General features: G+C 47.7%; 1 protein-coding gene across 1 annotated transcript in view; it reads right to left on the reverse strand.

Annotated features, from left to right (window-relative positions):
• LOC120935604 (cytochrome P450 2C5-like) overlaps positions 1 to 14359 on the reverse strand; it is a 56803-nt gene that overhangs the window by 1311 nt on the left and 41133 nt on the right. The window contains exons 8-9 of the mRNA XM_040347652.1: positions 5562 to 5746; positions 94 to 382 (exon numbers count right to left, since the gene is read on the reverse strand). Of these exons, the coding sequence (XP_040203586.1) occupies positions 94 to 382; positions 5562 to 5746 (474 nt within the window). The remainder of the gene's footprint in view (positions 1 to 93; positions 383 to 5561; positions 5747 to 14359) is intronic.

A 14359-nucleotide genomic window follows, 5' to 3' on the forward strand; every position in this document is an offset into this window, starting at 1 on the left:
CACTCGCAAACCGAGTCACGATTAAAAAAAGAAAAAAGTTGCTCGTCTTTCAAAACGCTTGTTAACCGCGTTACTCGTTAACCAAGGTTCCACTGTATACTGTCTCTGGGCTGTCCCTTAAATTCACTGGATTTTTGCTGTGTGAAGTACATAGTGTGGTCTGTATGCAAACTCCAATGTTGATGGGGGGGAGGGGAGCCAGGAAAATAAAAACTAAAATAAACATTAGCTTTTTCTTACCAGCTGAAAATGGCATGAAGGCTTCTTTCTTCAAAAAACTTCCACTATCATCCAGAAAATGTTCAGGATAAAACTCTTTTGGTTTTTTAAAGTGGGCCTCGTCAAACAGCACAGATGTTAGCAATGGAAGTACATATGTCCCCTGAAAAATATTAGCATTTAATTAAACAGTATTATAATACTATACAAAGTAGTCCAACAAAGTCGATTTTTCTATGGATATGTCTTAAGCCTCGTACACACGATCAGATTTTCTGATGGGAATTGTGTGATGGCAGGATGTTGTCACATAATCCGACCGTTTGTATGCTCCATCAGACAATTATTGTCGGAATCTCCGACAAAACAAGTGTGGGATAGCATGATTATCCGATCGTGTGTGGAAAAAAATCCAAAGTACAAACACGCATGCTCAGAAGCAATGCTAACCATAACACAACATTAGCAGAAGTTGCCCAAAGGGTGGCGCTAAAAAGCTGAAAAAACACGTAATTTCCTGTTTGTTGGCCAACAATTCTTTGCCGTTTGTATGCCATACAAGTTCACGGCCAACGCCCTTCAGACAAAGGTCCTACGCTTTGTCCGATGGAAATCCGATCCTGTGTACAAGGCTTAAGTTGATTGCCTCAGTAGACTAATGTTGGCCATCTGTTTTTGATTTACTCTTTTATTTTATTCTATGTTTTAGTCAAAACTATTGTCTTGTGGAACAATATAATTGCCTACAACAATCTGACTCTTCATGTTGAAAAAAGTCAATCAGGACCTGTTGGCTATTCCTGTGAAAATAATTGATATTTTAGAGGCCATACAATTTCACCTATCTATTGCATACAATTCATTGAAAATTGTTAATCAACACTCCACCCCCCCACCCCTCCCAATGTTCCTTTTTTTATTTGTGTCTCTAATGACCTCTAATGAGGGAATGCTTTCCAACAAGATTTTGGAGTTTGTGAGAATTTGTACCCGTTCACCCAAATAAGCATTTGCATTTGGGTGGCAAACATATGAATGCAATCAATACTCTGGGGGGAGAACCTCTGGGGGAATCTAGGATGGAAAAGGACCTGGAGGTTCTAGTAGATGATAGGCTCAGCAATGGCAAGCTGCTGCTAACAAAGCAAACAGAATATTGTCAGTCATTAAAAAGGGGATCAACTCAAAACATATTACAATAATTCTCCCAATCTACAAGACTCTGGTCCAGCCGCACCTAGAGTATGCTGTACAGTTCTGGGCACCGGTCCTCAGGAAGCATGTACTGGAAATGGAGAGAGTACAAAGAAGTAGGGTTGAGCGGACACTTGGATGTTCGGGTTAGGACCCGAACCCGGACTTTGAAAAAAAAGTTTGGGTTCGGGACCGAACCCGAACCCGGACTTTGACCCCGGACCCGAACCCCATTGAAGTCAATGGGGACCGGACTTTTGACTACAAAAGTGAAAGGGCTGGAGGGCTGCAAATGGCAGCAAAATGTCGGGAAGAGCATGGCAAGTACTCTGAAAATAAATGTGGATAGGGAAATAACTCAAAATGGCATTAAAAAAAAATAAAAAAATTAAAAATAAACATTTTGCAAAATGTCGGGAAGAGCATGGCAAGTACTCTGAAAATAAATGTGGATAGGGAAAGAACTCAAAATAACATAAAAAAAATAATAATTTTGCAAAATGTCGGAAACAGCATGGCAGTTACTCTTAAAATAAATGTGGATAGGGAAATAACTCAAAATAACATAAAATAAAACATAAAAAAAAAATCATTTTGACCTAGGAGGATGAAGTCCATATGTATTAGGAGGTTGAGGTGGATGTGGCGGTGTAGGTGGAAGCGGCGGTAGAGGAGGAGGAGGAGGTAGCCAACACAGCAGGTTTTGGTTTTTAATATATGTATTTTTTAAATTAGGGTAAACCCCAAAAGAGTGAGAAAGATCTAGGGTTGCTACCTCATCCCTTTAAACCAGAACACAGAGTAATTACACAGGTTCTGGGGCTAACAATAGTGTAATATGGTGAAATAGGCAGAGATTCACCTATATATTTCTCTACCTATAGCAAGAAGCAGGAACCCAGCCCTAAACAATGTACTGGTGGTGTGCTGGTGAAATGGGCAGAGATTTACCTATATATTTCTCAAATTTAAGGTCTTGCCCTAATTTTGAGAAATTTTAAATACAAAAATAGTGTAAGCTGGTGAAATAGGAAGAGATTCACCTATATATTTCTCTACCTATAGCAATAGGCAGGAAGCCAGCCCTAAACAATGTTCTGCACAGACAGTATATCACAGGGGACAGGTAGAGTGCTGGTGAAATGGGCAGAGATTCACCTATATATTTCTCTACCCTGTAGCAAGAAGCAGGTAACCCAGCCCTAAACAATTGTACTGCACACACAGTATATGACAGAGGACAGGTAGAGTGCTGGTGAAATGGGCAGAGATTCACCTATATATTTCTCTACCCTGTAGCAAGAAGCAGGTAACCCAGCCCTAAGCAATGTACTATATGAAGCAGATGTCACAACTGTCTGACACTGTCCCTAAGAATCAGTCAGCAGCCTTTCCCTATCATTACTAGAGCAGAGTTCAATGAATAAAGAATGCTTGTTCAGATGTATGAAGCAGGATCAAACCTCGCTGACACTGTCCCTAATAATCATTCAGCAGCCTGTCCCTGTCATAACTAGAGCAGAGTTCAATGAATAAAGAATGCTTGTTCAGATGTATGAAGCAGGATCAAACCTCGCTGACACTGTCCCTAAGAATCATTCAGCAGCCTGTCCCTGTCATAACTAGAGCAGAGTTCAATGAATAAAGAATGCTTGTTCAGATGTATGAAGCAGGATCAAACCTCACTGACACTTTCCCTAAGCAGCAGATTCAGCAGCCTTTCCCTATCATAACTGAAGCAGAGTGACGATCTGTGCTGTGTGCCTCTATCTAATATAGAGGCCGGTCACATGCTGGGTCACATGCTGCACTGGCCAATCACAGCCATGCCATAAGTAGGCATGACTGTGATCAGTTCCCAGTCACAGTAGTAAAACGAATGGTGTGCAGCGCGCCAAAACATACCCGAACTCCGAACCCGAACCCAGACTTTTTCCAATTATTCGGGTTCGGGTTCGGGAGCAAAAAAAAACAAAGTCCGTACCGAACCCGAACTTTACAGTTCGGGTTCGCTCAACCCTACAAAGAAGGGCAACAAAGCTAATAAAGGGTCTGGAGGATATTAGTTATGAGGAAAGGTTATGAGCACTGAACTTATTCTCTCTGGAGAAGAGATGTTAGAGAAGGGATATGATTTCAATTTACAAATACCATACTGGTGACCCCACAATTTTTGCGGAAGGGAGTTTAACAAGACACATGGCCACTCATTAAAATTAGAAGAAAAGAGGTTTAACCTTAAACTGCGTAGAGGGTTCTTTACTGTAAGAGGATGTGAAATTCCCTTCCACAGGCGGTGGTCTCAAAAAACTATTAGATAAGCACATGAATGGCCACAACATACATGGATATACAATGTAATACTGACATATAATCACACACATAGGTTGGGCTTGATGAACTGAACAGACTTGGCGTGCCGGGGGCGCGCAGCGTGGCGATCGGAGGTGCTGTGTGTCAGTCTGACACACTGCATCTCCGATCATGGTATGAAGCCTCTGACAGGGGCTTCTTACCACGTGATCAGCTGTGACCAATCACAGCTGATCATCATGTGAAACAGGAAGTGCCAATAAACGACTCTCCTTGGTTTAGGCTGAAAGGGTGAGCCGATCGGCGGCTCTCCCTGTCAGTGGGGGGTCTGTGCTGATAACCAGCACATTGATCATCAAAAGGTGACCATAATCTGCCAATCAGTGCCCAACACCTGCCAGCCTGTGCCTCATAATAAATGGATGTTAGTGCCGATCAGTGCCCACAACAGTGCCTAAAAAATTCAAATCAGTGCCCCATCAGTAATGCCTGTCAGTGCCCCAAAGTGCCAATCAGTGCCACTGTCAGTAGCTCCTCATCAGTGCTGCCTATCCAGTGCCACCTATCAGTGCTCATTAGTGACGCCTATCAGTGCCCATCAGTGACGCCTATCAGAGCCATCAGTGACGCCTACCAGTGCCGCCAGTGCTGGCTATTAGTGCTCATCAGGTTTTTTTTTTAAATTGTTTTTTCGTTTATAGCGGAACAGTAAAAAAATGCAGAGGTAATTAAATACCACCAAAAGAAAGCTCTATTTGTGGGAAGAAAATTATAAACATTTAGTTTGGGTACAATGTAGCATGACCGCGCAATTGTCATTCAAAGTGTGACAGCGCTGAAAGCTAAAAATTGTCCTGGGCAGGAAGGGGGAAAGTGCCTGGTATTTAAGTGGTTAGGTAAAGTGACCCATATATTAAACACCATTTGTGTAGTACAGTCCACCATCCTCTAGCTATCCTCACATCATACTCCTATAGCCGGATTCAGGTAGACTTACGCCGGCGTATCTACTGATACGCCGTCGTAAGTCCAAATGTGCGCCGTCGTATCTATGCGCTCATTCTCGAAATCAGATACGCCTGAATTGTAGCAAGATACGACCGACGTAAGTCTCCTACATCGTCGTATCTTGGGTGCATATTTACGCTGGCCGCTAGGGGCGCTTCCATTGATTTACGCGTCGAATATGTAAATGAGCGAGATATGCCAATTCACGAACGTACTTGCACCCGTCGCTGTATTTTACGTCGTTTACGTAAGGCGTTGTTCCGGCGTAAAGTTAAACCACCAAATAGCTGGTCTAAGTCGTTTAGGGTATGGACGTCGGAACTGCCGTTGGATTTTACGTCGTTTACGTAATTCGTACGTGAATGGGGCTGTGCGTAAGTTAAGTTTACGTCGTACGCATTGAGACGTCGTATCTTAGGGAGTATTTGCGATGTGATTCTGAGCATGCGCGCGCATGCGCCGTTCGTACGGCCATGCATTTACATGGGGTCACGACTCATTTTAATACAACACGCCCACTACCTGCCTACTTTGAATTACGCTGGCTTACGCCGGCCCATTTACGTTACGCCGGCGCACATATGGGAGCAAGTGCTTTGTGAATACAGTACTTGCCTCTCAATGTTACAACGGCGTATCGCATATGAGATGCGCTACGCCTATCTATAGATGCGCCGATCTCTCTGAATCCGGCTACTAGTTCCAACCTACATATCTGATGCGTGTCTACAGCCCCAGAGATCCTGGCTCAAAGCTAGAAGATGTATCTTCATTCCATTTCCTGTAAAGAATGAAATAACAAGGTGCAGAAACAATTTGCTTCTTACTTTTGGAAGAAAGTAACCCTTGAAGTTGACATCTTGAGTAGTAGCATGTGGGAGGTTGGTTGGAACAATATTTGCATATCTTTGAATTTCGTGAATAACGGCATCTGTGTACGGCATGTTCTTACGGTGACCAGTATGTGGCACAGATGATCCAATCACTTTTTCAATCTCATTTTGAACTTTCCCTAATTAAAAGAAAATAAATAAATAATATTACCCTGTAAAAGGAAGAATATTTTTTTTTTACATATATCCATTTATTGCAGGGTGTTTTCATCATATCCACTTTGCAATTGTAGCACCCTCTACCATAGGTAGGTGCTAGAGGTGTAGTGTTTGTAGGTTCTGTCAGTGCAAGTAAATTTAAGACAGGCCTATGCTGCGAGCTAGGCCTGTAGGAACAGGGCTGTCTTAATGAGAGGGCACACCTGGGCACTTCCCAGGCCCTAGCTGCATGGGGGGCCCCTGCACTTTCCCCAAAGCAGCTGATCCTCGAGCCCACGCTGCCCTGAAATTGGGGGCCCCATGATGGCACTGAGAATGATAGATACACAGGGGAGGCAGTCTGCCTCCTACCTACATATAGGTATATTCAGGTACAAGAGCCTATAGTTACAGCGGCGTAGCTTAGCGTGTTTAGGCTACGCCACCGTAAGTTAGCTAGGCAAGTAATGATTCTCAATGTACTTGCCTGCTAATATACGGCGGCGTAGCCTAAAGCGGGCGAGCGTAAGGGCGCCAAATTCAAATGTGTTGGAGGGGGGCGTGTTTTAGGGTAATGAGGCTTGACCTCACGTTTTTTATGTTTTTTCTTACTGCGCATGCGCCGGGCGCCTACATTTCCCAGTGTGCATTGCGGCTAAGTATGCCGCACGGGCCTACTGATTTAGACGTGGACGTAAACTACGTAAATCCCGATTTGCGGACGACTTACGCAAACGACGTAAAAAATTTGAATCTCGCGGCGGGAACGGCGGCCATACTTTAACATTGTTATTCCACTAGGGCCTAGCTCTAACTTTACGCGGCCTATCTCTTACGTAAACGGCGTGAATCGGCGTTCGTGAATCGGCGTATCAACTCATTTACATATTCTACGCCGACCGCAATGGAAGCGCCACCTAGCGGCCAATCCGAAATATTGCAATCTAAGATAGGACGGCGCAAGCCGTTCTATCTTAGATATGTTTAAGCGTATCTCTGTTTGAGCATACGCTTAAACATAAGTCGGCGTAGATTCTGAGTTAGGTCGGCTTATCTACTGATAAGCCGGCCTAACTCTTACTGAATCTACCTATTGATGTCTGTTTACCTTCACTGTCATCATTGTAGGGGCCCCAGAGCATTACTTTGCCCAGGGGCCCATGATGCTATTAAGACGGCACTGTGTAGGAAGGACTCAGGGCAGGCATTGTGAGTGAAGCACAGTGGAAATCTAGAAGAGGCATGCCAGGGGAGCTGAGTGCAGAGCCAGAGGAGAGACTGTGGGGTTTTGTGCCAAATCATTTCAGCCTGTGGGTGCAGGATTTGCAAGTCGGGCTTGCTGGGAAAAGTAGTCCATCGTCAGATATCTTTTACAATTAAATCGCCTGCCAAGAAGCGGTACTGCAGGCCCCTGGCCTATTAAGAATCATCAAATGAAACTACTCCTAGGACTTATTCAGAGTGAGGCCTAGTCAGTTCAAGATGGTGGGAGAGGATGTCTAATCTGTGACAGGAAAGTGTTGTGCAGGAGGAGAAGTGTCCTGGAGGTAAAAGTCTGCAGGGAGAGTGAAGAGGAGGAGAATGGTCTGAAGTAACGCTGTCAAGATTAGAGTCCACCATATCTTCTCTATTCATGATAATGCAAGGATAATAAGCATAATCGCTATAACATTTTCAAAGGTAATGAGTAAACCATTTGTCAATGTAAAACCGCTCTAACATGGGGTAGCACTCACCCCCGAAGGAGCCGCTGAATAGTTTGGGACCGGCTTTCTACGTTACCTTCTTGACTTGGTCTAGGGGTGACTTCTGTGAGTGTAAATAAAGAGCAAGTGTCCAGACACCAATTCAGTTTTCAATGCTTTATTCCAAGGCCCAACCTGGCCAACATCAACATGGCACATAATAGAGAAGGTTGATGAGCGTAGGGGAACTTTTAGTATCAGGCCTTGGATATTCAGAGAGAGCAAGCCTGCTCTCAGCAATGGTGTAGCTCAATTTGTCGCCACCCCAGCAAGGGTGGGTAAAGTGCCCCCGGACAGGCAGTTATCTCAGGCCTGGCAGCGGGAGCGTCACTTACAAAGCACTGGGAGGAAACAGACCTCTGCCACAGGCCTGCCTCAAGGCCTCTGCCACAGGCCGAACAATTTAGGATTTGTGAAAAAGAACAGTTTGAGCAAATCCTCCCAGTTAGTCCAATCAATGTCACCCACTGACAGCTTGAGCATACCTGTCATACGGTGTGGTGACCGGATCCCCGATGGTTCGTCTGGGCCTCCTGGACAACCTCTAGTTCTAGGTTCTCCCGGGCCAATCCCCCATCGCACAGCTCCCAGCTTAGGATCCTCTCAGCAGAAGACAGGCACCCAGCAAGTCGCTGGGGCCCCTTTTAATAGTAGGAGGAGGCTCCGCATGGTACACAGCCTCAGCATGGCAGGACACGGTGGCGGGGCCCATGGATGCGCGTACCCTGAAGGTGGGTACCGCACCTGGAACTCGGGCCCCGCAAGAAGAAACCCGCCAAAAGCGGCTGCCACAGATAAATCCCCCCCAGCATGCCCAACGAGGGAAGAACTCCTCTGATTGGCTGCTGGGAGCAGGTGAGTCTGCCAGAATCCCTCTAGCGCCAACTGCCGCCCAGGGGTGATAACGTACCCCTGGAGCGCAGACTGACCTACAGGACAAATTCTGGAATTGACAGCAGCCTGAATTTCCATAATTTGTGAATGGGAGTAAAACTAAACCTCCCATTCCCCACTAACTTTAGTGTAGCGCCCATACTGAAAGTAGGGGGGCGCTACATACTCCTCCCACTTGAATGGACACTGTCCCCAGTGTCCCAAAGCATTCAAGCCCGAATGCTGACCTGATACTGATCAAAAATAGGAAAGTAGGAAAGAGAGATAAAAGCATATTTGACAGGATGACATGGATGGCAGGTTTGTCCAAAAAAACTGTATGTACAAAGTAAACATGTGATATATAGAAAAAAAACATTGCAAAGCATGCATCCTAACATATCAATGTGACATTATTTTGCATTTACAACTTCTCAATTTAGGATCAGGACTACACACTCAGGCCTTAACGCGAAATCCCCTCCAAGTAGCATAAACCTGTAAGTACTGGCAAAGAGGTACGTTAAGAAAAAAAAAAAAAACATCAGTAATAACATTGTCCCTTAGGCCCCATACTCACGAGCAAACATGTCTGCTGAAACTGGCCCGCAGGCCAGTTTCAGCAGACATGTTTGGTCGTGTGTGGGCGCGAGCGGGCCGAATTCCAGCAAACATTTGCCCGCCGGGCCTTTTCCCAGCAGACAAATATTCCTGGACTTGTTTTAAAACAGTCCGCTGGAATTCAGCCCGCTCGGACATGTACGGTCGTCAGTACAGACCTACCGTACATGTCCAGGCGCCCGCCGTCCCTCGCATGCGTCGAATGACTTCGACGCATGCGTGGAAGCATTTTAAAGGCGGGCCGCCCACGTCGCCGCGTCATTGTCGCGGCGACACCGCGGACACGCCCCGCGTATTGTTTACGCGCGGACTTCTGTACGATGGTGTGTACAACCATCGTACAGAAGCCCTCTGGCAGACATGTATGGTGGAAACGGTCCGACGGACCGCTTTCACCATACATGTTTGTCCGTGTGTACCCGGCCTTAGAGTAACGGTGTAGAGCACTGCCCCTAGTGGTCAATGCGCTGGTACTGCAACAGTCCACCAATCAAGAAAAAGGGAAGAGAAAGAAGTTAGTTCTTCTTTCAAACAGATCTCCCGATGCTGTACCTTCAAAGTTTTGACAGACCTCCACTCTAACTGACTGAACCCACCCCCCAAAGAGTTCTGCACAAGAAAAGAAAAAAAAAAGTCCATGTGGTTCTGGGGGAGCAGGGGGAATAGGGGAACTGGGAAAAAAAACACAGTCAAAGAGTGGGCATACCTTGTCCAATATTCTCGTAGGGCTAAAAAATCATGCAAAGTCCACATACGTTCTACTTATAGAACCGGGGGTATGGCAACCAAACAACATCCCCCTTTGACGTAGTAGATCTTACAGCAAAGGTCTGGTCTTCCTTCCCGGGGCTTTTCAACACAACCCGGTCACGGTAGATGTGTCGGCCCCGGCTCCAATCCCGGTAGCAATATTTGAACCTTGTCTTTAAATGAGGCGCCCACGGGTTAGCCCCTCCTAGGATGCGGGGCACCTTCAAATGCACCCAAATGGCATCTTGGCACCAAACCCCCCTCTCCTGATCAATTCGGTAAAGAAGAGGGGGCGGGAAGTATGGGTAATTATACCCGTAGTCGGCAGCGACCTTCCGGTCCACCACATCTTGTAGGTAAGCCAGTCTGGGCAGGGTATGTGGGTCACCACATCCCGGCAACACCAAAGCGTCCGGTGCTCTCTTCAGAACAGGAGCGGCATGGGGCGCCGGGGTAGGCGAACATAGTAACAGACACAGAATGTAACTCACCGACCCCGCAAGTCGATTTCAGAGCGCCTTCAGGTGGCTGGTGGGCTTCGCTGGGTTCACCCCGGCCGGGGTGGGTCTTTTCTTCCCGAGTATCCCCGGAAGTATGGGACTTTTCGAAATCCTGCGGCCACGGGGGACAGGGCTCGAGGAGGCGACTAGAGGGGTTATAGTCTCCTACCATAGACTCCTCCGGCAATGGGTTAGAGTCTATGAAACGCCACTATTCCGCCGGCAGTGAGCCGGCGGGCCTGGCAATCGGGAGACCCCCTGTTCACTCGGTTGGGAGGCATTGGGCAAGTAGGCCCTGACCATAGTTATGGGAGGCCGCAGTAGGCCCCTCTTGGGTGGGCTCGTGCAACTCGGAAACCGCTGAGGAAGTTTCGGTCATCTCCGAGGGGGTATCACCCTGGGTGCTTGTCACATCTGATGAACTTGTCACACTAGACAGGACACTTTCCAGATCCGGGCTCTCCCCGAGGCTTACCTCCAATGAAGTAGGTGGTGAGGCAGCCGAGGGTAGGGTCAGGGTGGACGACACCGAAATCACATCCGAGTCCCAGACCTTCGGTTCCACAATTTCCACCGATGGGGAAGAATCCGGCCATATCGGTTCCTCCTCTGCAGTAAGGGCAGCAGTAACTAAATTCACCCGATACTCCTTAGGGGCCCGCGTAGGCAAAACGTCCACGAATAAGTAGGTCCCGCATCGCTGGCATCTGGCAAAGGGCTGAGCTTTCACACATAGGTCCCCGCAACGGGGGCAGGCCAGGCCCAACATCTCCGTTCCTCTACTTGACAGGAGAACAATCTGTCCTTGCACAGATAAGCGGACACCCGTATCGGTCACCGGCACCCCGGATGGTGTGAATATACTGAAAGTTCCGGTTGATGGGGTGGGTGACCTATGTTGCGGGGCAGCGCCCCCTGGTTGCAAAAAGGTAGACATTGTCACATGGCTCTTCCCTTTTTGGTAGATGGGCAGTGAACTGCTGCTGGGCGCAAAAAATCTCTGCGCACGTTGCACGCAGGGGAGGGTGGCTCCTCCCACCTGGAAAACGTATCCAGGCACATTGCTGGCGCGCACTGATTTGCACGTACGCCCAGGCTCAGCGGTGCAAGGTCAACCCCCTCGCTGCCGAACAGTTTTCACAGGACACTCAACGCTCTTCGCCCCTTTAGTAAATCACACTCAACTTTCTCTGGTTGTCAGTGGCAACGGCCGGATCCCGGACGAGCCCCCACGTGTAGCGCTCACCCCCGAAGGAGCCGCTGATTAGTTTGGGACTGGCTTTCTAAGTTACCTTCTTGACTTGGTCTAGGGTTGACTTCTGTGAGTGTAAATAAAGAGCAAGTGTCCAGAAACCAATTCAGTTTTCAATGCTTTATTCCAAGGCCCAACCTGGCCAACATCAACATGACACACGATAGAGAAGGTTGATGAGCGTAGAGGAACTTTTAGTATCAGGCTTTGGATATTCAGAGAGAGCAAACCTGCTCTCAGCAATGGTGTAGCTCAATTCGTCGCCACCCCAGCAAGGGTGGGTAAAGTGCCCCCGGACAGGCAGTTATCTCAGGCCTGGCAGCCGGAGCGTCACTTACAAAGCACTGGGAGGAAACAGACCTCTGCCACAGGCCAGACTCAAGGCCTCTGCCACAGGCCGAACAATTTAGGATTTGTGAAAAAGAACAGTTTGAGCAAATCCTCCCAGTTAGTCCAATCAATGTCACCCACTGACAGCTTGAGCATACCTGTCATACGGTGTGGTGACCGGATCCCCGATGGTTCGTCTGGGCCTCCTGGACAACCTTTAGTTCTAGGTTCTCCCGGGCCAATCCCCCATCGCACAGCTCCCAGCTTAGGATCCTCTTAGCAGAAGACAGGGACCCAGCAAGTCTCTGGGGCCCATTTCAATAGTAGCAGGAGGCTCCGCATTGTACACGGCCTCAGCATGGCAAGACACAGTGGCGGGGCCCATGGACGCACGTACCCTGAAGGTGGGTACCGCACCTGGAACTCGGGCCCCGCAAGAAGAAACCCGCCAAAAGCAGCTGCCACAGATATATCCCCCCCCCAGCATGCCCAACGAGGGAAGAACTCCTCTGTTTGGCTGCTGGAAGCAGGTGGGTCTGCCAGAATCCCTCTAGCGCCAACTGCCACCCAGGGGTGATAATGTATCCTTGGAGCGCAGACTGACCTACAGGACAAATACTGAAAGTAGGGGGGCGCCCGTACTAAAAGTAGGGGGGCGCCCGTACTAAAAGTAGGGGGGCGCTACAATGGCAAATACCAATTTGTTCTATGGGCATCCGGTATCCCTTCCCCCCTTCCCCCAACCAAGTTCAATCCCCCAAATAAAACAACAAAACAAAGCAAAAGACTTTTCATTGTCTACAAGTGTGACGTATGGCTGTCTGGCAGCAGATGTGAATGGATGTTAGTAACTCGTAGCAACACACCTCTACACAATGCATGGTGGGCAAACTGATAGGAAACCTCTGCACTACCAAATGGTGTGTGTCTGCTACTAGCAGGCTTGCTAATAAACTGTTATCATTGATAGAAGTAGCATTTTAACTCAGCGGCGACCCATCCATACAGGGTGCAGTGGTTCCGCCCCCCCAATCCTTATGCCCGCCCCCCGGATTCCAATGGGGGTGTGTCAAGACAAGTCTTATCATTGGAGGAGAGCAGGCTGCGTTCACAGCAAAGTTTTTTTTTTTTTAATAGAAGCACATGATTGGAGCTGGAGGCTTTAATTGTTTTAAAAAAAAATTGTAGTTCTGCACCTCGAGTCCACCCAGTTGTGTGACATTAACAAACTAATATTCACTATTGTCTCCCGTATTCCCTTCCTGGCCAATCCTGGCTTAGGAAGTGGGTTCTGAGACCCGATTGGCCGAGAGGAGAAGCAATCCTTTTGGCCGCCAAGGAGGGAGAAACACAGGGGAAGCCACGTCGCCGTGAAGCAGAGGAAAAAGGAGATGCAGAGGTCCATCGGCCGCTGCCCAGAGGAAGCCCGTGACCTAGATAGGGGGGTGGCGGCAGATAGATCACTGGAGCAGAGAGCTTTCAAAGGGGAGAGAATCGGAAAGCCGCTCCTGTGAGGAGTGAAAGAATGTTATCTGCTGCCGTCATGTAAAAGGTCATCAGAACCTGGGGTTTGACCCTGAAGACTCCAGCACTGGGAAATGTCACTTATAGATCCCCTGACCACACATGAACTCTACCTTTGCAGGTATGCTGGGGCAGCACGTAGCCTGAGATAGGGTTAGGGGTGTAGGGAGAAATACTGTTCTTACTTGTGAACTTTTAATATGTTGCACTTTAAATAAAGCTTGGAAACCTTGTTCCTGTCTGTTCCAAAGTTGCTAAAGGGGTGTAATGCAAGTAGCCAGCACCTTTCTACAGTTCAGTTCACTAAGGTACATTGGGATATGAAGACATCAGTAGTTATTAGTGTGAAGATGGAAGTGGTTAACAGGGGTAACATAATTTCACCAAGCAGAATGTCATTAAGTGTGTGCCGAAGACAGGTGGGATAGCCTCTTGCAGGAGGTAGTTGTTGTTGGCACTCTCTCCGTGAATGGTCCATCTCCCATAGCTATGGGAGAAGATTAGCGCAACAGAAGTCCCCAGCCTGTGCACAGGATCAGAAGAGTTAAATGAAGTTAAGTGCATGTATGGAGTCTGTGCTAGGTGCACAGCGGAGCCTCATACTGTTACTGGGAATGAGGTAGCAGTGATACACTGGATGGGTGGATGTGGACAAGGCTCAGCGTGTCCCTCCTAAATGCAAGTTACAGAGAAAGTATGAAATGTCATGGGGAACCAAAATTTTACTGGAGAACAGTTGTGGTGCAAGTGTACAGAGTGTATGACCAACTCTAAAAGTGGAGGCCAGTCTTAAGGTCCTCACAGTGGCCTCAGCCTTGTCCTGGGGCATTGATGAAAACGGAACAGAAGTAAAGGTACACCATGTGTAATAAAGTGATCCTGTCACAAGTGCCTAGCATAGCCCAGAAGAACACATCCCGGGGTATGCCTCCTATGTTATCCATGCTTGGCGCTCAATGAGGAGGCAAACATGGTGGAGATGCCACTCGCCTAGCCTTA

Source organism: Rana temporaria, chromosome 4 (assembly GCF_905171775.1).
Source record: "Rana temporaria chromosome 4, aRanTem1.1, whole genome shotgun sequence".
Lineage (NCBI taxonomy): Eukaryota > Metazoa > Chordata > Amphibia > Anura > Ranidae > Rana > Rana temporaria.